Source organism: Labrus bergylta, chromosome 8, assembly GCF_963930695.1.
Source record: "Labrus bergylta chromosome 8, fLabBer1.1, whole genome shotgun sequence".
NCBI lineage: Eukaryota > Metazoa > Chordata > Actinopteri > Labriformes > Labridae > Labrus > Labrus bergylta.
In genome coordinates, this window is record NC_089202.1 from 27,503,172 (window position 1) to 27,529,013 (window position 25,842).

The 25,842-nt window shown below is 41.5% G+C and overlaps 2 protein-coding genes across 6 annotated transcripts in view; both read right to left on the minus strand.

Annotated features, from left to right (window-relative positions):
- Positions 1–403: 403 nt before the first annotated feature.
- On the minus strand, positions 404–8,735 carry fzd1 (frizzled class receptor 1). Its single transcript, XM_020637008.3, has one exon. The coding sequence runs from the start codon at positions 5,731–5,733 to the stop codon at positions 4,069–4,071; it is 1,665 nt and encodes a 554-aa protein (XP_020492664.1). The 5' UTR covers positions 5,734–8,735; the 3' UTR covers positions 404–4,068.
- A 688-nt stretch (positions 8,736–9,423) lies between these two features.
- cdk14 (cyclin dependent kinase 14) overlaps positions 9,424–25,842 on the minus strand; it is a 197,594-nt gene continuing 181,175 nt past the window's right edge. For all 5 annotated transcript variants that reach the window (XM_020637009.3, XM_065958352.1, XM_020637010.3 and 2 more), the window contains one exon: positions 9,424–15,568. The gene's annotated coding sequence lies outside the window, so the exon portion shown is untranslated. The remainder of the gene's footprint in view (positions 15,569–25,842) is intronic.

A 25,842-nucleotide genomic window follows, 5' to 3' on the forward strand; every position in this document is an offset into this window, starting at 1 on the left:
TTAAAACACGAAAAAGTTGTCAATTCATGACAGGAACTTCTTGATTTGAGTTAATCACACAGCTGAAGACTTATGTTACCTTCCACTCAATGCATTTTCACACAGAATAAAAACTGACTTCTTCAGATGAAGTCAAACTTTCAAGGCAGGGTTTTTGTACATTTTGGTTTTTGTCTCAGAGTAAAAATCTAAACCTGCCTCTGACTTTTTTCTAAAATGATGCACAGCACCAACACCGAAAGTTAGACTTATTTCCCCCACATTTTAGATTTACCTCAAAATGATTTTAAAAAAAAACAAATCCCTCCTCCTTTAATCCACATGCCTGCTTCTGATACTCTCCTGTGGATTTTCTGTTTCCTTCCCATTTTAAAAAGACAAAAGAAGACATGGTGCACAGGGCTGACAGTTGCAGTGGTGAGATTGTTTTTATTCTCATAAAGCAATCAATGTAGTGTATATATAAGATTCTTTTCTATAAATATAAAGGTTCTCTTCATAGCAAATGCAACAACAACAAAAAAAAAGAAAAAGGAAATTACTTCAAAGCTGTGACTATTGTAGAGCCGTCAACACAATAAAAAGGATTATTATGAACCGGAAGCACCGTGTGAAGGAGCGTTTGACAAGAACACAAGTCATAATGTGTGTGTGTGTGTGTGTGTGTGAGCCACGCTGCGCTGCACTGACAGCAGCCGCTCTGCATTTCAACACAAGGCTTCCTTTCTCCTGCAGACATGCAAGCTGCTGGCTGCGTTTTCAGTCTCTCAGTGCAGACACGCAGCTATATTCACAAGGATCGAATTACTCCGCAGATCAAGCCCAGAGTCTCCTCTCCTACCTCAACACACACATTCAACATCCACGTCAGGAAAGTATGTTGTTGGGGGGGGGGGGGGGTTGGGTGTGTGTGTGTGTGTGTGTGTGTGTGTGTGTGGGGGAAATGAATCAGAAAACATGTTTTGTTACACACATTCAAATGAAAAACTGCTCCCATAGATATAACCGTAAAGACAGTGCCACGTTGACGTTTGGACACCCCTCAAAGCTGCAGTTCTCTGGAAAAGGAAAACAAAATATGCCAGGAATTGTTAAATACATCCCTCTTCCTGCAGCCCCCCCCCCCCCCGCCCCTGTTTTTTAAGACTGTCCAACCAGACGAGCACACGGCATAATGCAAGAGCCTCAAACGCACATACTGATGATTACATATACCGCTTTCATGGTCCTAACCCAAACCATTTAACACATTTAGATATCACAGGATCCGTGACATTTCAGAGCTAACCTGTCCAGGACAACAACGAAAAAAAAAAAGAGGGAGCGGCACGCTTGGAATCCGCATCTCGGGGAATGCTATGCGGATGTTGTCATGGGTTTTGTCGCGTTTATCCGCCGTAGAATCGAGCTGTCAAGGGACGTGCACGCTCATCCGCAGTAGACAAAAACAGCCAATAACGTACGCTCTCTCTCTCGCTCTCTGGGACGAGCTGTGATTGGCCCGAAGTCTGACGTCAGAAGCTCTGAGAAACAGAAGCAGGAGGAGAGGCGGAAGTGTAGCTTCCTCTCACACAGCTTGAATAACGATACGTTTAAAAGGTTATTGAGGAGCATAGAATATAAAATAAAAAGACAAATTTGCGCTTTTTAACTTTATCTTTCTACTCGGTGTATTTTAATGACTTGACAGGGATTTAAAGTTTTTCCATTTGTTTGCATGAAAACCTTTTTTTTTTTTCTCCCTGTAGGAATTTAGAGTGAATAAAAAAATGCTCTCTGAGAACGCCACGTCCTCTTCTTCTTCTCTCAAAGATAAAGTAAAGGGAGTTATGATGATTCATTTTAGAAAACTGGACTACACCTCGACCCCACAGCTGTCCATTTCACAACATGCTCATGTTTTTCCCGAAACTGAATCAATGATACACCCTAAAACGCTCTCCCACTTATTCTTTTTTTTTTACCGGCAGTAAAAGTCAAAATGATTACAGTTACTGAATCATGTTGAAACCAGCGCTTACAGCTCCAACATCGGGTCTGAAGAAGAAGACGACGTGATGGGGCCCAGTGATCATTTCTCATCAGCACAAACGACCTCTGATCTACACGTTCTTGTCCTTATTATTAATTCATCAGCAGATTATTACTAGTTGTCAGTTTATCGATTGTACTTTGAAAATTAAATCAAATGTCCACAGCCTGAGGTCACTTTTAAAAAAATAAGATTAACAATCAAAAAGTCCCAAAAAAGATTTGCATCCATCAATGACCTTACATTTAAAAGGTTGGCACATAAAGATGTCTGACCTTTTTTAATGCTTCTAAATAATCGAAATAGTAAATCAATTATTATAATTATTATTATGACTATTTTAGTAGTTGGATCTTAAAAAAAATAATGAATTCTCCGTCTGGTGAACTGATCTGTGCAAACACTTTGTCCTTAAGTTGAAATAGAGGCATGAAAAGGAAATTCTTCTGACTTTGGAGGCAGATTATTGGGGAGCAAAATGAACTGTAACAGCTCAGAGGGGTGTCCGATGGTTTAACACAGCAGCACTGTACACAGAAGGAAAAAGAAGCTGGAAACACACTCAGGCTTCTTTTTCATTCATTTCCTCTGTTCACTTAAAACATAGAAAAATTAAATAAAAAGCCTGTTTTAAATGACAGTTGAAAAGGAGCACACGAGTATTTCTGCATGTTTCAGACCTTTGCGTTGCATATTACTTAACAGAGTGACCTTTTCTCTTTTTAGTGTATTCCTTCTTCTAGCAGGCAGCTTCATTTGATCTGAATGGAGATGAAAATAAAACGTGCAGACTCGGGAGTGTGAGGGAAATATTACGACAATTAAGAATTGTGAAAAATCCCTTCCCTATAAAACATTTACACGTACATCTGATACAGACGTGTGTTCATTTCTTTTGCTGAGACTGCATTAAAAGAAATAAAAGGAGAGTTATGATAACAGAGACTGTGACTGATGCTCATCTCACTTTTCTGATTACAAAAAAAAACAACTCTGATTTTATGCAGCTGATTTTTTTTCTATGATGATGCTACTTCCCCCCCTTAAAAAAAAAAATAAACAGAAAAAATGTCAATCCATAGACTGGATTACATTATCACAAAATGTAACCATGTGTTAAACTGAAGCCCCGGTGTTGTGATAAAAAAAAGGAATGAAAACTTAGCTTACGTTTTGGATGGATATTTAAGACACTAAATACTGAATCTTTGAGTTAAATCAGCAAAGTCATGATGGTGAGAGTTTAAGAGTCTGCTGATTTTTTACTCGTAAATTGAAAAAAGGGAAACTGTTGTTAGCTATCAACAGATTTCATGTGTAAAGATCATTTCAGAACAACAAAAAAAAAGCAAAAACCCTGGGGTGCTCCTTTTGTCCTGATATCATTCTGTGTGCTTTATTTGGAGAGGAATGTTTAAAGTGTCGGGCCCGAGCTACAGGCCGCAACCATCTGTCACAATGACTCACATTCACAACCTGTGCAGCGCTTCTTGTCCAACACTGCTGACATTTCCCCTTCAGACAACTGCTGCTCGACTGTATAACAGACACAAACTACAGCTGGTTAATCAAGGATGGGGGGGTGGGGGGGGGGAGCCACGAGGAAGCACTTGGATTTCACGGGACTCTGCTTAGAATAGACCCCGGCGCTCACAAGCGGCTCGCTGATCAAAGACGCCAACACTCCATGAGAAATACTCCCCAGTGGTGTCCACAGTTAAGTCAGGTCATAAGACCTTCCGGATCCTCGACGGTCAGCTGGGCTCTTTGTGATCATTTTAAGTACAATTCCATTATGTCCAAAAAAAAAAAGTATGAAAAAGTGTTGTTTAAAAAAAAAAAAAAAAAAAGTATTTTTTTAAATCTTTAAATACAAATATATACTTACAAAAATCTCACAAATGTATATGTACATTAAAAAAAAACAGACCAAGTGTCTCCTGGAAGTCCGATAAAAAAAAAGAAAAATAATAAAAAGAGGATTATCATTCAGTTTGTCACTCAGCAGTCTGTGTGAGGGGTAAAAAAAACCCACATCACACCGTGGTCTCACCCTGTTTACTGTTGGCCAGTCTCGTGTAAAACCTCCTCCAGGAGTTCAGGGTCTTCCCGGACCAGATCCAGAAGCCGGAGGTGATGCCCACGATGAGCGTCATGAGATACTTGATCATGAAGACGGTGAAGTCGGGACTCATGTTGGGGTGGTTCTGGACGGGGCACGGCACCGCGTACGTCTTGCACGTCTGGCTGATCCACGTCCGCTCCCACTGCTCCCTGAAGGCCTGCTCGTAGAAGTAGCAGGCGATGACGATGGTCGCCGGCACCGTGTACAGCACGCTGAAGATCCCTATCCGCACCATCAGCTTCTCCAGCTTCTCCGTCTTGGTGCCGTCGTGCTTCATGATGGTGCGGATGCGGAACAGGGAGACGAAGCCCGCCAACAGGAACGAGGTCCCGATGAAGAGGTAAACAAACAACGGGGCCAGGACGAAGCCTCGGAGGGCGTCCACGCTGTTGATGCCGACGAAGCAGACCCCGCTCAGCACGTCGCCGTCCACCTGCCCCACGGCCAGGATGGTGATGGTCTTGATGGCCGGGACCGCCCATGCCGCCAGGTGGAAATACTGGGAGTTCGCCTCGATGGCCTCGTGGCCCCATTTCATGCCCGCCGCGAGGAACCAGGTGAGCGCCAGGATGACCCACCAGATGGAGCTGGCCATGCTGAAGAAGTAGAGCATCATGAAGAGGATGGTGCAGCCCTCCTTCTTGGTGCCCTGCACCACAGTCCTGATGTCGTTGTCAAACCGGTCGTTGCAGACCACCTTGTCCTCCAGTAGAAACCCAGCGATGTAGGCGATGGACACCATGGTGTAGCAGCCGGAGAGGAAGACAATGGGCCGCTCCGGGTAGCTAAAGCGCTTCATGTCCACCAAGTAGGTCAGCACAGTGAATAAGGTGGAAGCACAACACAGCACGGACCAGATCCCAATCCATATCCGGGCGAATTTGAGCTCCTCCTCGCTGAAGTACATCATCCCGTGAGATCTCTTCGGCTCGCAGGGGGCTCCGCAGTTCTCCTGCCCGAGGAAGCGGTAGTTCAGGTAAGGGGGCACCCTGAGCGAGGAGGGGCACCTGAACTGCCCGCTCGCAAAGTCCGGCAGTGGGCGCTCGGTGGGGTACGCGCTGGGGGTGTCGGAGTCAGCGCGGTCCGACATGTTCTGCCCGACGCACAGCTCCCCGGCGCCGTGCACCGGGAAGGACTCGCAGGCGAGGCTGTCGGGCCACTGGAACCCGAACTTGTTCATGAGCGCCTCGCACCCCTGCCGCGCCCGCTCGCACAGAGAGCGGCACGGCGGCAGCGCCTGCTCCAGCACCGTGCACACCGGCGCGTACATGGAGCACAGGAAGAACTTTAGATCCGGGGAGCACTGCACTTTGACCAGCGGGTAGAACTGGTGCACCTCCAGCCCGGCGTCCTCCTGGTTGGTGTGGCCGAGCAGGTTCGGCATGATGGTCTCGTTGTACGCGATGTCCGTGCACAGCGGGATGGAAATGGGCTGGCAGAATCCGTGCTCCGGTATAGACATTCCTCGGTCACCGCCGCCGCCGTACTGCCCGTTCACTCGGAAAATCCCCACGTTTAGGAAGAGGACACAAAAAAATAAAGACAAAAGCGCACGGAAGAGTCTGTTGTGCGCCATGGCGAGGTCTCTATCCGCCGCTTTACTTTGGATTTGTTGCTAAACTAACTTACGTTTCCTCGCCAGGCAAGCAGCCTACTTCCTTGAACGCTCTTTGTTGGCGTTTCTTTGAGAGGAAAAAAAAGCAGCTTCTTCCACCGGGATTTCACCGATTCTTTTTTTTTTCTCACAGTGCCGAGCTGATACACCTAATGTGGGGAAAACCCCCAAAATGTTTTATTTTTATTTTTTAAATTTACTCCACTCCGTTCTCCAGTTTGGTTGCAGAAAAACACACAGCGTCCTCCTTCAGGGAGAAGCTGCTCCAGTCTCTTCAGTCTGCCAGTAACAGCGTCAGTCTGCCGTTCAAACCTGTTCTGCTCTCTCTCTCTCTCTGACGCGCTCACACAACAAGGTCAAGTAAAACACCAGGCATGAGCGCTTCCGGCCAAACCTTCCAGAATAAAAGTCCTCCAAGCAGCAATTTAAAAACAGGTGGTAACACGAACACACTGAATGTTATTTTAAACACATACATTCATGCTCATTCATCTTTATGAGCATCAAAAGCAAACAAGACCATCTGTGGACACACTGACATATTATTCATTCATTTATATTCAATGTTTGAAAGGTGTCATAGTTAGTTATTTAATATTTTAATGGAAAATAACAGTAACTTATGTGTTTGACAGTTACAAGGGAGAAAGGTTGAGCTTCTTCATCTGAAACCCACAAACATGAGTAGGACAAGATTAACAAAGATAGTTACCCTTTGTCCACAGGGGGCACCAAAATGAATGCTTTATAGAATACAATAGAATAGAATACAATAGAATTACTTTATTGATCCCAAACTGGGAAATTGTGGCGTTACAGCAGCAGGTTATCCAAACACACAATATGAGCAAATAAACACAATATAATATTAAATACAAAGTAAATAAGCACTAAAAATACCAAAACTAAGAATGGGAATATATACAACCAGGATTTAACTTAGCATTACTAGTCTTAAATATGAAAAGATTAAATGTAAATGTTCAAAAAACAGAGTTGTAAATGGACAGTATTGACATAGGGAGCTGTGGAATCAGTGAAACTATAAGTTAAAGTGCATGAGTGTAGACATCAGCTAATCGTCATTTATCATGACGTGGGACATTATGCAATCTCTCTCTCTCTCTCTGTCTGTCTTGTTTTCATTATTTTTAAATATATTTTATTGTTTCCATGCCGCCCTTTTGACAACTGAGTCCTGTAAGAAAAGAGAAGTTTGCTGTCAGTCGTGAAAAGCAATTAAAAACAGTGTAAAGTTATCAAGACGTTATTTGTGGTGCGTTCAGTTTGTCTGTATTTGTAAAAGTTCTGTGAAGAAAAAGATCAACATTTTTGCTACATACAATCCTTCAGTGAAAAATGAACATCAACAATTAAACTCACATTTTTATATATTTAATACAAGTTAAATAAACACACTCAAATTAAAGAAAGTATTTCAGGCGCATAATACGATGAAAAATACTGGGATTTCTTTGACAAAAACTAAAAATGATCCAAAAATAGAAATGTTTTCAAGCTAAATGAATAAAAAGAACCAACAACGAACAAATATAGATTCAGAAAAATATAGAATAAATTATTTTTTAAATAAGTTAATAATAGTCCTGCCCTAATGTGGCAATAAACATGGAGATAGAACTACTCCAGCTTTGTTTCAAATAGTGCTAACTTGACATGTTGAGAAAAGCTAAAATGCAGCTGCACGGACCTACTTCCTGTTTCATATGCCTCACTGTGACTAGCTTTACATCTCTTTCCCCTCCCTCTCCCTCCCTCTCCCTCTCTCTCTCTCCCTCTCTCTCTCTCTCTCTCTCTGTGTCTCAGATGTAGTTTGGGGGTATGGAGGACCTGGGTTCTCCCTAATGTTTGCCTGTATTGCAGCGGTTCATTTCAGTTCACATCAGCACTGATAGTGTTCTGAATGTAAGAGACTTTTGCTCACATTCTTCTTCTGCAGTTCTCTGTGTTATTGGTGTCCACTAATTTTAGAAAGTGGGTGAATGTCTGGCTGAGATCTAAAGGGTCTGTGATTATGGAGGTGAATCATAGAGTGATTCTACATTTCTTAATTATATTTAAGAAAGGACAGAAGGCGTTTCATTGATTTATAGGTATACCGTAAAACTTCAAATAAAAGCCCATCCCATTTTAAGTCCCAGTCCCTTTTACTAGCCCGGTGTTGCCACACACACGTTTATGCTGACAGTCCCAAAAAATGATCTAAATCCATGGTTCTCAACTGGTGGGTCAGGACTCAAAAGTGGATCGGGACGTGGTTTTCTTGTATGCTGAGGGGGGGGGGAAGTGTATTCCGCACTTTTATTTTAAAGAACATATGTAACAGGGTTTATTCACACTCAGTGGGTGATGGTAGGTGGTGGGGAGGCACTTGAACACAGGTCATCTGCCATTAAACGACAAGAGAAGAAGACCAGGTATAAAGTTTGCTCAGGTGGTCTTACATTGAGGACAAAAAGGAACAACAAAAACCTGAATGTGTGGTGTGCAGTGAAATGCTGCCACATTAAAGCATGGTGCCATCAAACTGAATCAGCACTATAAATGAAACTCTCTGCTCATAAAGACAAACCTGTTGGCTCTTTTCAATGTAGGTGTTTTCTGATGTCGGTAATCTCTGATGTTTTGTTACAGCTCTCCAAACTGATGAAATGTTTCATTAAATACATTTTAATGGTTGCAAATGTTCAGAAATGTTGGTTGCCATTTGTCATTTAGCAGGTGTTGGAAGGTCCTGAGGCTAGAACAGCTGAGAACCACTGATTTAAAACACAACAGTAAAAAAAAATGTTTCATAAAGGGCAGGAATTTGAAAATCACTCCTAAAAAAAATAACAATATATAATAGTGTGTAAGGCTGTAGGTACAAACTATGTTCTTAAAGGAAGAATGTGCAATATTTCACACATAAATAAATCAGAAATCAAGTATATCCTGAGTCATGACTGTCTACAATGAGTGAGAAGTGTGAGTCCTGCCAGCTGTATTGTTGTCAGTGCTGTGTTTACATCATGTTTACATCATGTTTACATCATGTTTACATGGAGGGACGGCCTTGTGTATGAAGCTGTTTCAGTCAAAGACTAGAGAAAAGAAGAATAACATACTCACTGATTATTTGGATGTCTCATAAGTCTTTTTAGATTAAGGATCATTCTGTGTAAATTCATGTTCAATATGAAGGTAAGAGTTAACTAAAGTGTGCTAACATTAGCATGCTAACACAACAATGCAGAACACAGGCAACTGCAGCTCGAGCAGCGGACAATTTTGTCCACTTTGCGCTTAATTGTGCGTTCTTATTCATAACTCCTTTGTGCAAAGGCGAGGGGAGAGGGGTTGGAGGTGTGCCGCTGGAGGAGAGAGGAGGCTTCAGAATAGCGGAGGTGTCACCTAACAGCAGTTTGTTTTGGTTTAGTGCTGATGCTCAAGTGCGACATCTACTGGATCAAAAAGTTGGATATTCTTCCTTTAAAGTTTTACAGCACAGCCTGCGTTTTAGGCAGCTGGTGATCCAGGAAGTCAGCCCTCCCCTCCCCTCCCCTTGCCTCCATGACATCCCAAATAAGAGCAGGAACAGGTGGATAAAAGGACAGCGTAAGATGATACACATTCAGTCACAGAGCAGTCTGAAGCATTAATAAATTTTATTTCAGGTAAAACAACATTAAACAACATTTACAGAAGGACATTACATCTTCCATAATAACATTACATACAGGTTGTAACAAATAATGCAACAGCTATTCTACTGTATAATATATTGTTTCACTTAATGAAGTGGCTGATGACACTTCTGTTTTCCAAACTACTTGTGAGAATGATATATTTTCAGTGCAGCATACAAAAAACGAAAAATAAAAACGTAAGAGAAGCTTTGTTGGAAAAAAAACAACAACACAGATTTGTTATTCAGTACAGAGAGGATGCACCTCGGATCCAACCTATACGTCCTTCTACTGATACCACATCATACAGAATGACAAAAATAGATGCCTTATATTTAATATCATCACATATGTATATTCATATATGATTTCTCTTTGTAGCATTAAGGGGACATCTGCAACCCTGTATACACACATAGTGGAAGCATCACTATTTCACTTCATTGGAGGCGTGTCTCCGCCTCACCACCTTCTCCTCTTTTGATATTCTTCTTTTCTTTACTGTCACAGTGCTACGTGAGCAACTCCACATACCGTAAAACTTCAAATACAAGCCCATCCCAATTTGAGGTCCAGTCCCTTTTACTAGCCTGGTGTTGCCACACAAATAAAGGCCGCTCTCAGTAAGAGGGCTCCTGTGCATTTAGTCTTTATATAACATGCAGGTTGGGTTGGGTGGGCTGTCTTAAGGCCCTGAGACACCAAGCAGACGGCAAAGAACTAGTGACAATGAAGGCCGACTGTGGCGTTCATCTTGGCCAAAGAGTTGCACTTGAACACACCGCAAAGACTAGAGCCGACGGAAAAACCATCATGTACGTTATGCAAATGCGGTAGTCCGTTGTTGTGATACGAGAAGACCATTTTCACACTGCTGTCGCGCACCACTTTGTATCATAAATAGTCTACTAATGGAGAATAATGTCTGATAAAAAGTTGAAAATGGCGCTGGCGTTGTCAGCTCTTGGTCTTTTAGTGGAAAAAGAAAAGAAGAGGCGGAGGCGACAAATAAGGAGAAACCGCACTAATGGGTGAAAGCATGGATACTACAGCGGCATGCTGTAGGGGTTAAATGAACCCTCCGAACAGCCAATCAGAGTGATTCCTCTCACCAACCATGCCAATGCCGACTGACGCCGATTCATTATGTCGAATCCAGGCCAACTGGAGCTGGACACACCGCAAAAACTAAGGTGACGATTGCTCACTGTCGGTCCAACTCGGACTGACAGCCGATGATTTCCTTAGTGTGTCAGGGCCTTTACAAAGCAAGAAATCCTAATTCTTTGCACAGTCAAATCTTATTTTGAAGTTAATTTACAAGTCTTTCCTATTTTTGTTTGAAGATGACTAGAGGTCCGGCTCGTAGTGACGCCCATCCCAACTACAAGGTCATTTTATAGACTGAAGTGAATTAAAGCCTGGGCTGTGACTTAAAGTTTTACGGTAGTTTTCCATCTCTGGACTCTATCCGAAAGATATGAAGAACATTCAAGTTTGAACAGAGTGCCTTCAGGAGCTCTGCCCACACAGAACTCAAAAAAATATATGTTTTCTTTTTTTTTTTGTTTTTTTTGTTTACAAGACTGCAGGCTGCCAAAGCTCCAAAAAAAGTCACAAGTGTTGAGGGGGGGGGGACGGAGCGATGTGTGCCACACCACAAAAAGTGTGCAAAAGAAGAAACATCCCAAAAATAATTATTCAGCTGCTAATACTGCCTGCAATCCCTTAAAGCCACACGAGGCTGGGCAATCTTAGCACAGCTCCATGGTATTAACCCTCTTCTGTCACGCCGCTTTACTGGCATTACCCACCCCCTCTCCTCCCCTTTTCTCCGTCGCACAATCACAGCCTGGGGATGACACTGAAAAGCTGCGAGATAACTTCAAGTACAGCTTCTTTTTTTTTGAAAGCACTCCTCAATCTGCGGTAACGATTGAAAATAAGGGACCATATTTACATTTGTCAGGAGGGCCAGTTTGCTTTTTTGGTTTGTTGGGCAAAGCAAGGTTACGTATAAATATTTATTTATTTGTCATTAAGGGGGAAAGCAAGTGCATAAAAGTGGCCACACAGACTGGAATGTAGGGCAAACTGATTTTCTCTTTAAAGTGCAGTTTTAAAAAAAAAAACGCTATCGGGGAGAGTCGAGCCCGTCATTATTTATTTTGGCTCAGAGCCACGGCTGTCCTTAGTTAAAGAAGCTGGAGCGGTACACAGTCATGGTGAAACGTCAAAGCCTTCTATTTATCACTTTCCCTCTTTGAAGGATAGGTTTAGATGTGTTTGTTTTTCACATTTGTCTGTAAGAGTTAACGGGTGCAACAATCATCTCTCTGTACATGAAGTGACTACACAGTAAAGATGAGTCCTGGGAGGTTAAAGGTCACACACAACCAGAGAGTTAGAAGACTAATCTCTGTTTATCAGTTCATTTAGCCTTGTCAAGCCAACATGCTAACACCTGGTCACCATGACCTGGTGAGCTGCTAAATGCTCGGCCATGAGCGCCATGCAGCCAACATGTTTGTTTGAAATGGAAAGAGATGAAACAAAGAAGTCAACTTTCTCTGAAGTATTGACTGTGTGCTACCTAGAACCTTTTGGTTATTCACTTCAGAGTTGTTTTATTAGAAATGATGCCACCGCTTCCTCAAGGAACTTACTTTTTCTGAGCTGAGTTTGAGGAATACTCAGGTCACTTATTGAACTTCAAAATGAACTAAGCCTCCATTAACTGCTTTTTGAGTTTTCACTAATCAGTAACAAGTGTTTTTACAGTCTTATAAGATGAGCCTTGATAGACTCGTTTTTAGGTTGAAATCAACAACATGTCAAACAACGGCTAAATGAAATCAACATGGACATCCCATTCAAGCTGCCTTAGAAATGCAAGTCCTTTTTTTTTTTTATCTCTCCCTCCTTTTTTTTTTTACCAGTGGTCCTACACTCAGAAATATGCATCTGCCCCTGTAGAGTCAGATCTGCAAATACAGGTCAAGTTATTCATAAGAATTACCGTAAAATCTGTAATACAGGTCACCCCAGTAGATTAGACAAAGTCTATTTTTGTCTCCCAGAGGAAACAGAGATTTAAAGGGTTGTTCTTCAGGGAGTGGACTTTGCATTCAGCAAACTTGTATGGCGTCCATTCTTAAATTGTCAATGTCTTCCAATGTTACAATTGGCCTCACAGAGGAATCAAAACCAGAATCTTTCAGAAATCTCCCGTGTTTTAATGATCCCTCCATGACCATCACATAAATCATCTCTCCACTTTCCTACTACGTCAACTCGTACCTAGCTCCTCATTGGACGAGTTGGGAGTCAGAAGGGGTAGAAAACAAGATGATTTAAGTTCTGGTCATGTGGCTCTTGATGAAATATTTGTCAGCATATCGCTTATCAACGCCCAGATAAAGACAATCAGTGTATGAACCTTCATACTATCCCATGTTGACCTTCAGAAGCGTTGTGGCTCAGAGACATTTCTTACAGTGCAGTCACTTTATGCATCCCTTCATTTCCAGAATTGAGAAGAAGAATTTTTTTTTTCATTTTGTGAGGGTTGTATTAAGTTGAGTCATGAAAAAAAAAAAAAAATCTATCCTTGAATGTGACAGACTACAAGGAATATAGCAGCTGAAGGGGAGCATGGAGGGGCTGCAGGTTTATACTGCACTCTGGCTGACAGGATTTGATACGTGCAAGTTTATCCTTGCAGGCGAGACATCTATATCCTATATGTGAGTGTGTGTATGAGTGAGTATGTTTCAGTATCCACTCAATAACCCCATGGCGTTATTTCTTCAGCTAAATCAACCATACAGGGCCAATAACTTTTCTTTTTTTTTGTTTTGTCGATTTCAAACCGAGATCGAAAAAAAGGAGTAAAATTTGATAGTACTTCACAATTATCACCATACTTCTAAGCTGTAATATTCAAAGATTTCCACACAAAACACCAAAAGAAAGACCCCAAAAAATCTGTATAAACATCTTTGCAGATGACACGTTTTACAGCTGATTTTGATCGTTGTGTTATAAAAAAGTTCTGAAATATTTCTGAACTTGTGGGACGTTGAGGGGCACACGTGTTGGTGGTGATGGGACTGAGCGCAGTTAATTACCACCGACAGTACACATACTGCATGCACACTACACACACTGCAATGCACTCACCCCAAAACTTTATTCGTCAGGCAAGACAACGCTCTGAATCACTTTGAAAACTAAGATTATTGACACAGATCATCTCTTTCTGAAAGAATATTGCAATTGTTTTGATCAAGATGAACTGAAAGGGAGGATTGTCGTGGGCCGGATCCAACAATAGGCCCCACAGCCTATTGCCTATCTGTTTGACTTTTTATACATTAGCTCGTTTGCATGGATGGAAGCACCAATGCTTAGCTATTGCCAATATTTACACTCACACACTATCACTCATACACACACACACACACGCGCGCACACTTCATTTACATCTGTTGTTTTTCGTATTGCGTCTGAAGTGTTTCCTGACACTGCTTGATGGTTTACAAGTTGTCTTATGTGTGCACGGTCAACATCTTCAGCTGAGATCGTCTACGTGTTGGAGAGGATTTGTGACAGCTGCAACAGAAATCTCATATCAAGCAGGATTGGTCGGTTGGAAAAATTAAAGTAGAATCCTTATAACGAGTACTTTTCTTCAACCGCAGTCTTCATTTGTGCAGTTTGGCCATCATTCTTATTTGTTTATTCTCTGAAAACGTTTGGTTTGAACACACCTTTCAGGCAACACATAAAGTGATTGGTGACATTTGTTGGTTTAGTCCATTTTTATATGCCGCCTGTGACAACAACTTCCTTAAAGACATTGCTATGTAACTGTAGGTTGCAGAATCTTAACCCCCAGGGGCAGATTCAGGGGGTGCAGAGGCCCTGAAATCTCATTTGCCATCTCCCATTTCTTAACTTGGGATTGGCTTTGTAGCTTCTTAAGAGGCGAGACTTGTTTTGAAATCAAACATTTGAGCTGTGTTGCAAAAGTCAATTAGTAGTTTTGTGTTTTACTGTAACACATTTCTTTTTGTTAGGACTTTAAACTGAGACTGTGGACATTTTTTTTAGCTTCGAAAACTAAGCTAAGAAGATTGAATTGTTGCCAATTTGTTGTGTTACTTTTTTAGAGTTTAACTTTTAACTAAGATATTTACAATAATGTTATTAGAGTAGATATGATTAGTGCAAAAGGAAGAAATACAAATGCTGTACATTTGTTTTTTGTGTGTATGTGTGCACACAAATACTTCAGCCCCCCCTAGGCCTAAGTTAGTTCCTAAATTTGGCCAGCCCATTTCAAAAAGTTGGGCTTTGCAACTGTTTGACTGAACTGTTGCAGCTCAGGATAGTATGTTTTAACTTTTGAGGCTGATATGTCAATCAGTTGACCGAACAGTCCACAGTAAGATATTCACTGGCTCTACTTTACCAGCCTGGGTCGTTTTCAATAGTCTGATAACTGATGGGAATGATGGTCAAAACTACAAAAACAAAGCCTTGGAAAACAGATTTTCCTTTGATAATATCTGAATGTGCAACCTTAACCCACACAGGCGGCAAAGAAAGGATTATTATGACGTAGCAGTGGTAACCTCTTGATGAAGTTATGTGTCTTGGCGAGAGCAGTATAGTGGTTAGAAGATGAAGCGATATTAAAAGTGTCCATTATATAGTTTCTAGATGAGTATATCATACATACAAATATACATTCTTAAATAGGAGGCTAGTTACAAACACAAAACACAATATGTACCAATAGTAAAGTCCTTTTGCCTACACTGTGACAATGATATATGAGTTATTGGAACCTTATAAAAAGTAAACAAACTCCGCAAATGATAGCCTGAAATCTTAGGTACCGTTCATAATGCACACATGCATTCATGACTATGTTCAATGCTCGCACTCGTCCTCATGCACACGGCACACACTCGCGCACGTATCCACACTCACGCCTATCGTGAAGGTAATAAATTAAGAGAACTGGGGCTCTTTCATTCACATGGATCCTCCGTCTCAGCGTCTTTGTCTTCATTTTTTTTGTTTTTAACAACAGCCACCTGAAAGACAGAGAAAGAGACAGAACACACCTTCAGTTATGACTGTCCAGAAGTCAACACTGTGTGATACAACAGTTATTCAATTATAAGGAAAAAAAAAAACAATGTACACTCTCAAAAGAATGAGAATATCTGAAAAAAAAAATCTAGTAGCTTGTTGAAATGTTTCATATATTTTGTTCATGTTTGTGCACTCAGGAATAGTTTGGATCAATATGTTGAGTGCGTTCATTTTGCAAGGTACATTTGAAATGTGTTGACGGATAGCCACTTGAGATGAATCATCTCGTTTTCGAGGGGGTCCAACACAAAACATACAACACAAGTGACACTTTCAACACATAGAAAGGCTCTTATATACCGACCCACCAGCACATTATTCCCATAATGCCTCTACTCCCACACAATGGAAACAGACATGAGATTTCACATCACATCTTACACCCATAACACTTATAGTATTGACCAAAGTGGAACTAAATGGTAAATGGGCTGGAGCTTGTCTAGCCTTTCTAGTCTTCTGACTACTGAATGAAGATCAACTTCATTAACAAATTAGATTTTGGTCTAATTTGTTAATGAAGTTGACCTTCATACTACTAGAGTTGCTGGAGCTTTTTCACCCTCTAGTCTTTCACTCTTCATGCACCTTGGTAGTTGGTGTAGTTGTGCAAATGCAACTCTGCTTCTACAGGGTGATTAAAGACATGAAACAAGCTAATCTTTTGTTATAGGTTAAGGTGGATGAAAATTCTTGAGATGTTACAAGGAAAAGTAAGTTCTGGCTCATTAAAAAGTGTAGATTTCTTTTTCTATTCAACCTGCTACTTCAGACTGCAGCTGACAGCATATAGAGGAATATCAATGTTATTTATAGAGCATATTTCTTTACATGGAAGTTCAATGGGCTTTACATTGACGGTAAAAACTGGATTACAAGTATTCAAAGTCAAGATATATAAATGTGCTTATGTTGAGTACCTCTTCATTTAGACATGCTTTGTCTGTTTAAAAAATGTTTCGCTTTACGACTGTTTTCTGACCCAGGACCAGCAGAAACTCAGACTGCTTTACAGACTGGTACACATTGTGTGCTGTCTCTTCAGTCGATTTGATGTTCTTCTTATCCATCCACAGACCACTTTGTTGGATGCAAATGTGGGACTTGTAGTTTTTAATAAAAAAAAACTAGAGAAATCAAATCATTGAAGCGTCTAAGTTTTTTTTTTTATCAGTTCAAGTGTATGTGTGTGAAATAGATATACATAAGCATAATAATATTTATCATATAACCAGTGCACCACCCTGATATATGCAGCCTCTGGCAGGCCACAGACAAATGAACAAGGGCTTCATCCGGCCTGCCGTATGCCACGTCATGAACTTCACATGAGGATAGAATACTATTAGAAATACGTTGCCTCTTGGACTACACAGCGTTTTGTGTTACAGTTCTATTACTTGATCGGTGTCTTTCCACATTTGACAGAACCAGGCTAGCTGTTCCCCCTGCTGATAGTCTTCATGCTAACAAGTCTGAGACTGCAGCTCAGCGCTGCACACACTGATAACCTCTCTACTCGACTGGAAGAAATACATTCCCCCCCCGAAGATTCAACTTCTCTGTTAGAAGGCTGGTTCATCTAAAGTGTAAAAAATAATCTTTCATATTCAGCTGACCTTCATTGCGTATTGAGGCAGAGATCTGAAATATACTGAACCCCCCCCCCCCCCCCCCCCCCCACCTCCACACATTATCAGTATGGATGACTCCTCTCTACAAAATTCTACAAAATGAATTTTCATTTAATCTGATCCATCATGTCAACCTTTGGCAGTTCAGTGTCAAACTGAAATCACAGTTACAGTAGAGTAAGGCTGACTGCACCATGCAGCGTCAAAAGAACCATTTGGAAACTTTGGGAAACATTTTAAGGGTCAACCATGAGGGGGGGGGGGGGACACTGAGGAGATGAAAACAAAGACAGAATGGAGGACTGAAGGATGAGGGTGGGGGGGGGATGAAGAGGAGGAAGCGGAAGATGACCAAGAGGGAGTAGAGGATGAAGAGGAGGAGAAGGAGGGAGTAGAAGATGAAAGGAAAGGACTGGAGGATGCTGAGCAAGAGGGAGCATAGGATTGGGGAGGTGGAGAGAGTACAAGACAAGTAGGAGGAGAGGATGAAGAGGAAGAGGGAACAGGGGAGCATGAGGAGGAGAGAGCAGAGAAAGAGGAGGAGGAGTAAAGGATGAAGAAGAGGAGGAGGAGAAGGGGGGGCTGTGGACTGATAAATAATTTATAGCCTCTTTTAGGTCCCTTTCTACCCCGACTTTCCTCCACTGTCTCTCATATTCTCTCAATAATGTTCCCTCTCTCTCTCTCTCTCTCTCACTCACTTTCTGTCGTTCGCCCAGCCTTTGCTAGTCAGCTCCCCGTGGGAACAGCTTCTATACACCAGGAATCTTAAACACTGGATGAGTCTCGTTTATCTGCTGCTGCTGCTGCTGCTGTAGCTTCCTCATACCGCTCGTATACGTGTCCGTGTTTATGCATCTACATGGGATCTGTGGCAGGAAGTGTATGCATGCATATACATGTTAATGACTCTTTTTTATCCCCCTGCAGGTGTGATGAGAAACCTGCACAAGGCCTTTTACTGAGCAGCCTTATGAAACACAGATTTATTTCGAAAAGATGCATCACAATGGTATGATCCATTTTCTGGGTGGTCTTATTTTAGGCCTTTATTTTAGAGACAGGACAGTGGAGAGAGTCGGAAATCCAGGAAAGAGAGAGAGACTATTTAAGACAATCTTCCTCTCCTCTTTTCTTCCTCATGATTGATTTTTTTCTCATCAAACAAACGATGGGTTATTTATAGAATATCGTTCTTTAGTGTTATCACAGAGTTTGTACTGAAGCCCTTAGTGGACATATTTCAGTGCATATTATTACACTCAGTTTCCTCTTGATAATGAGTACAATTCTGACATCTCCACATACTCATCTCGGGGTTAACTAACGCTGGTGTTTACGTAATAACTAGTTCATTTCTCCAGATCTCGAGAAAATGGCTGAAATCATCGTCAGCACGGGAAAGACAGAGTTGAGATCGAGAGAAAACAACAGAAATGTTCTCGTTATAAAGAAAGATAATTAAAAGATATTGATGCATGTGTCCGCTTAGGGCTTCCGTAGATATGGCTCTATAATGTTATATATACATATGAACAGTAATTAAAATGATTCCTTTTGCAGTCGAGTGATACATAATCAAGTGTCAACACTTTCTTAATTGGTACCAGTTTCTATGTGTGGTTGCACATGCAGCAGGCTTCTGGCTTCAGTAGACTGTTGTTTGTGTAATCCCGGTTAATTTATGTTAAAACATACGCCCAAGCATCATTTACAAAGCTTACGTAGAATGTATGTTGTATGGATCTTATTTATAGAACTCATTTGAAGATACTTACATACATTAAACCACGATCAGATTAAACACACGCAGAGCCGACAGCTGAACATTTATCTGACAAGCTCGAGGGTTTGTCCAAGAAGGTCGTCGTTAGAGTGCAGTTTCTTCAAACGTGTGTTTCAGCTATATTTGTTCAAGATGACATAAAAGAAGGTAAATGTTACAGTTTATTTGGAATAGTTTAATTAATACATGAATAAAGATCACCCTTTTCTGCTCTCTTTGTGTCTCTGCCCATTAGTAGTGTCAGTCCCCTCAGACTCTTTGTCTAACTTCAGTATGGTTCAGAAATGCATCCAAAAAAAGCTGTCATACATTTGCATTAAAAGCTTTAAATTGTCAGTGTCTCAGTCAAAGTGTCATCTATAATGTAAGACTTGTCACAAGTAAAAATAAGACTTACGACCTGCGACGACCTTGACTAAAAACTAAAACATATTTAAGACTTTTTTAGGCTCTGCAGGAAATCTGGAATGATTAAGATTTAATTTCTACCACCCCATAGATTCATCAGAGCACAAAGGACAAAGATGAAAACTGCTTCCTCCACTCAGACAAATGCATGGCCGTTGCATGTGCGGGTGAGCACAGCCTTTAAACACAGTTCACATTTGTCTGAAAGCTGCACATCCAGTCCAAAAATCAAGCTGAAGTATGTATTAGTTTGTCCATAACCATAACCACAGAGTGAGACGTGTGTTGGAAATGAGCAGCAAACGGCTCTGTGCAGATGGACAGACTGACTGCAGACTTGTTGTGGAAACAGTTTGCACCAAAGGCTCATCTGTCAAGGTCAGGTGTGTGTGTGTGTGTGTGTGTGTGTGTGTGTGTGTGTGTGTGTGTGTGTGTGTGTGTGTGTGTGTGTTCTTGAAGAGATACACTAACTGAGCAATGAATGAACGTCATCATTTGCCTCTTCACTGTCACACACTCTGTAATCCAACAAGGCATTCATTGTTTTAAAGAGATCTGTTGTACTAAGAACAGATGTAGGCTTCCGGCTTGGGATCAAAGAGCACCAAGTAGGTGTGCGTGTGTGTGCGTGTGTGTGCGTGTGTGTCTGTGTGTGTGTGTGTGTGTTATGGGGTTCCACTTTGGAAGCAGATGGAGCTGGTGGGTGGGTTTTGTAGGGAGGATTTAGCAGGCGTGGCCAGCTGCTGGCTGTCCTTTAATAGCGACTGTTTCACCCTCCCCCCAGAAATGAAATCCTTAAAATACTCTGTTTGGACCAAACAGACACCTAACAATAGCAAGAGGGAGAAATGGAGAGGAGGAGGGAGGAGGGGGACAGAGAGAAACAAGAAGACAAAAAGGTACACCCATTCGCATATTTGAAGCCGACATTAGATGGCGATAGTTTGGATTCACTGAAAATCTTTTTATATATCTGATATTCTCCTGAATATTTGTTTCATGGCATGCTCTCAAAACTAAATGTATACAATCAATGTATTGCCCAGCTGTCGTATTTATGCAACAGTTTTACGGTGTTTTCACACATGCACAAAAGTCCTGAAAATGTGCAGACATTTTTGGAAGCAGCTGTTTTTTTTCTCTCTTCGACATTAAAGGGGATTTTCATCGCCAGCCTTTTACTAATATGTCCCCCATGAGGTTCGGCCTTAGCTGCAACAGGAGAAATTCAAAGTGAACAGCGGGATGACATTTAGGCGATCAGTGTGACTGTCTTAACACGTAATGAAGCAGCTTCGTTTCTGTTCCCCTGTGTTTCCTTCTCCACCGCTTCATTGACACTTTAAATTGAACAAAGCATTGATGTAACAGTAAAAACTGCTTTCATAGCAACAGATAAATTAGCATTTCCCGCCATTTCTGCAGCGTCCTGATCTATATCACGTCCTGCAAAGCTTTAGACACAAATCACTAATTGTATCAACCATGCAACACATCGATCTGGTAATCGGCAGTAAGACGAGAGGGAATGTGATAAAGTAAAGCTCTGAATGTTGATCTGTTGACATAGCATGTTAAGGCGTATAACATGATCCTAAATGGGTCTTGATTAGATAACTGGTTCAAGTGAAATCCTGCTGCATGAATTGGTCCCATCCCAAACGAATGAACTTTGCTTAATGTTCTGACTCTGTTTCTCATCATTCTCCCCCTTCATCTCCTCTGCACTCATGTCTTCTTTCAAACCTCCATTCCCAAGTTTCCAACCAAGCATTCATCCCCCCAAACACATGCCTGACTCCCGATCGATCAAAGCACCCTCACTGTTCGGCGACAGGACTTGTGGAAACACTAATAAGTGCAGCAGACATTTACTTACGTCAGTAATCTGGATACTGTCGGCTCTCTGTAACATTTTAAACAATACGTGACAGTTCAGCCCTTAGCTGTGGGCTCTACATCATTTTTCAACACACTTGGCTGAATTAGACTGACATGCTCACACCCCCTCCCCCCTTCCCCCAAAACACCCCTGCCCCCCTCAGAACCCAGAGGTCACAACATCTGACCCCTCGCGCTGCAGGGAGGTCCTACTACGTCTGATCCTGTTTAATGAACTGAGTCAGCCTGCCCTTAAATGTCGCTGAGTGAACACCCTGAGCTGGGAAGGTGCTGATGGTTTAATGAGCTGCTTTATTATGGCTCAGTATGTGGATGTATATCTGCATATGTGTTTAAGTTTAAGGGTAGGACATGCTTCAGTTGGTATACGCACACAAGGGAGTAAGTACATTTGGATGGATTTTAAACAGATATGTATTTTTTCTGTATTTTTTCCTCACTGTACTCTAAGTTTCCAGTGAATTTCGGAGGAATGCAGTGTTGAGGCCAAGTCTGTGCTGATCTGCCACATTTACAACAAACACTGCACTGTCTCCAGTTGCTCCAGTTGAACATCTCGAATGACTCCGCAGTCTGCTCCACACGCAGTAACACATAAACACATACACAGGACTTTCCGCAGGCTTGTTGGCTGTTTGGTCGCCTCACATGAATCAAAACCAGGCTCAAAGTGTTTGTTCAGTGGAACCTGTTAAAGCCAAGGCTACTTCAGGTTTATTTAACAAGCAGAGGGCCGTGTTTGCTCTGGTTTAACAGGTAATTCGGGCTGTATTAACGTTTTAAAAGCAACATAATGGGATACAGAAAAACCTGAGTCTTAGAGGGATATCCCAGTATTTAAAAAATATATATATTTTGACATGTTTACGTGTGTAAGGGACTTGAAGGTTGCCACTTCTTCAACACAGCTGTAGTGGAGGCAATGTGCAGGCATATGTGCACAATAAAGAACGTCCAATCAGAGTGCTTGTTTCTCCCACTGACACGCTCAAACTGTTCATCCAATGACATTACAGGAAGGATGCCAACAGAGAGTAGCAGAGTTACGGCATACCTTGATTAGGCCGTTTAATTGGACTTCTGTCTTTGTCCCAGTATACAAGCACCTGGGGAGAATTGCTTATTTGACAGAAGCATGTCTGACTCCACTACTGTAGGTGGCTAAGCACCATTTTTACTAGTTACTAATGAAGCTTCTTCGGGTTGAAATATGACATCAAACAATTGACAAAGCAGGTAGCAAACTGGTTCTATGTCGAGCTGTGAAATCATGGACAACTTTAACGCTCTGTTCATATCGTATGCTCTCGCGCTCACACTCACTATGTTGATACCTTCATCTTGTGTTTTTTTTTTTTGCTGGCTTTCTTTTTCACATTTATGATGTTCCTCTTCCGGGTCAAAGCCTGCAAGAGAACTGTGGAGGATGCACAGAAAGCCTCGGAAAGTTTGCAGCCAATTAAAGTGTATGCATGCAAGTATTAAATCGACCCCCTACAGCGGTATCTAGGTGTGTTAGTCCAACTGTGAGAAATAGAAATAGCCTTCAGATTTCAGCAGGTCTAACATGTTTACATGTATGTTAAAAGTCCAGTTTTGTTGGACTAACACAATAAATGAGCTTTATTTTTTACTTTATGTAAAAATACTGAATGTCTCATTGCTCTCTATAGAACAAACAGAGCCCACAGACAAGAACTGGGATTTTACCTCACAGAACACAGGAGTTGCTGGTGTTTTGATGTCTTGATAGGTAACATTGTTTCCAGAATTGTTTGGCTTTTTTTAATTGAAGTGGTCAGTTTTATTGATTTAACATATTGTGTAACAACACACCTAAACAACAGACGTGAAAGGACAAAGAAGAAGAAGAAGAAGAAGAAGAAGAAACTCTTTCTATATAAAGAGAATTTCTATATAAAAGGTCTCTCCATGTAGTGATCCCTACTCTAATGTTATAGGACACATTTAGAATAGCTACCTGAGCCTGTCAGTGGCCAAAATTTTCAACTTGAACAAATGTATTTATTACATTACAGTGTGATAAATCTGCCTCATTACTGTACCAGTGCAGTGGGAATACAAACAGCTCGTAAAGTTTAAGTCCCCAGGAAGGTTGGAGGAGATGATGGTAAACATGAGCACTGCTAATATTATAATGCAACCTTGTGTTGACCTTTCACTCTAATATAACCCTGAGCTAATTTATGCTATTTGGATAACGTTGGGACTACAGCATTATTATTGCAACAAGTTTCATCAGACAACTAGATGGATTTTTTGGGCCCCTTCTCCTGAGATCAGATTTATTCTATTATCTCCTGATAAGAAATGTTAAACATATAATCATTCATTGAATGATTATCATGGGCTATCAACTGTTTTCTTGTAATCATGACTTAATTATGTTGTTTTTTTTTAGATAAGAACATTTTGTATTTCTGCATACACCAATGACAGTATTCAAAGTTCTGCTCCGTTTTCATTTTAATTCTGTGGTGAGCCATTTTCACATCTTCACTTCTGGAAAGTCCAAGACAATTTCAGGCAGGCAGGCTGCCTCTGAAATCTTCCTGAGTTGCTTGTTGACACATGCACCTAACATCGGGAGACCATGCCTGTCTAATAGGAGGCGGGGACAAAAGAACAATGTGTGGCGGGCGAAGCACTAAACTCAACGCTACAATGACAACCTTTTTCCCTTCATGTATATGCTTTGTGTAGGTCGACACATTCACTGTATTAACCAAGGAAACAAGAAGAACATACAAGAGAACAGAGAAAATAAAGATGCGGATTCATTACTTGCATTGAGATCACATCGGTTGCGCACACAGTCTAATGTTGTGTGCTGGTTTCAGGATAAAATCGTCATCACCTCGCTCACAGTGCATTTCTTTAAAAAGCAGGCTGAAGGGAAAATTCCCGGGAAAGATGGATTAACAAATTTGGCTGCTTGCGTTCACATGTGCAGCTCACCACACAAAATGTCAGTTTCCAGGACCGTCTGTGCATGAGTGAAAACAAAGTTTAAAGACATGCAACAATAATTAGCATGCGGTCAAAACAGCTGCAGTTTGATTAAGCTCAGGGACCGGACCCATTCTGCAACGTTAATGACACAGATTCTGTTTTCAGTTTGGATAAATATTACTAATGTATTTAAGATAGTGACTTCTAATGTACATTATGTAAATCAATGGAAGTATATGATAAAACTAAAGAATGTGGTTAGCTATGTTATTTGCATCATGGATATACTGTTTGTTTCAGATGGGCTGCGTTAGTTTGACCTGTTAACGCCCAGACCCAGACCCAGACACAAACCCAGACCCAGACCACGACTCCTGGCTGACTTTTGAGATTGACGCTCGAGGGGTGCATGCAGCGTCTTCGTGTGAAGCTTTGGACTACTGCACTACAAAACAGGATTGTCTGACAAGTAAAAATGTGTGAACAAGTAATCAAACAAACAGATACCATCAATTTATTTGTGAAAACGACAGATAAATGGCAGATTCATGAAGAGTTGTTTTTTTTCTGTTGGGGAGCAGCCGGTGCACCTTGGGGGCCTCTCCCTACATGAACAGCAGATTCCAACAGAGGCTCTGCCCATTGACCTCCACTTTGCTGCCCTAGCTGGGAAAGTTGTTTTAGCTTGATGCTCACGGCTTACATCCCTGACATGCCATCTGTAAATGGCAGCTTTTCTTTAGAAGATGACAGGCTAACATGGGCTGCATCGCTGCATTCAACTCGCCTTTGCGGTATTAATTGAATGAATGGAAGATCTCACCGAGTCCACACTCTACATTTCAAGAGTTAAGCAAACTATGCTACTGCTATGTATTCTTGTCTGTGTGTGTTGCTACTCAGAAATGTTGCCTTGAAATAATAGTGGTCCAGATCCTCTCGGTTGGAAAATGAACACTCATCTCCACAGCCTGCAGACCTGCCAGCTCCCTCTGCTCTAATACAAACACGCTCTTCTTTGTTTTTCTTTCTTTAGTTGTCTGCGCCAGACCCAGTGAGTATGAGTCTTTAGAACATGCATATACACAATCCTAGCCACATACACACACACACACACACACACACACACATTTTGTACCACAGACAGCCCACACTAGGCTGCACATTCATGTGTTTCCTATTAGCCCATGTCCTGGCAGAACACACTTTCTGTTTAGTTTCCCCGGGATCAGCCACTGAACAAAATCAGCACATGCGTAGAAAAAAAAAACATGAACTCCCACTTTCTCAACTAAACACTCAACATACAAACTCTAACTCAGCAGAATTTGTAACTGTAAAACTTACAAACACACTCCTGCTCTCACTCGCCTTCACACATTCTCAACCAACTGAGACCTGGCTCTTCTAGTGCAGGTGCAAGTTATTATGCACACATTCCTGCATGCACGGAGGTCACTGGGTTTATAAAACAGCTCATCTGCAATGATGTATGCCATTCTCTGCATCA

Bases quoted from the DNA above. Each gene is read 5' to 3' on its own strand.
- fzd1 (XM_020637008.3), bottom strand. From the start codon at position 5,733: ATGGCGCACAACAGACTCTTCCGTGCGCTTTTGTCTTTATTTTTTTGT.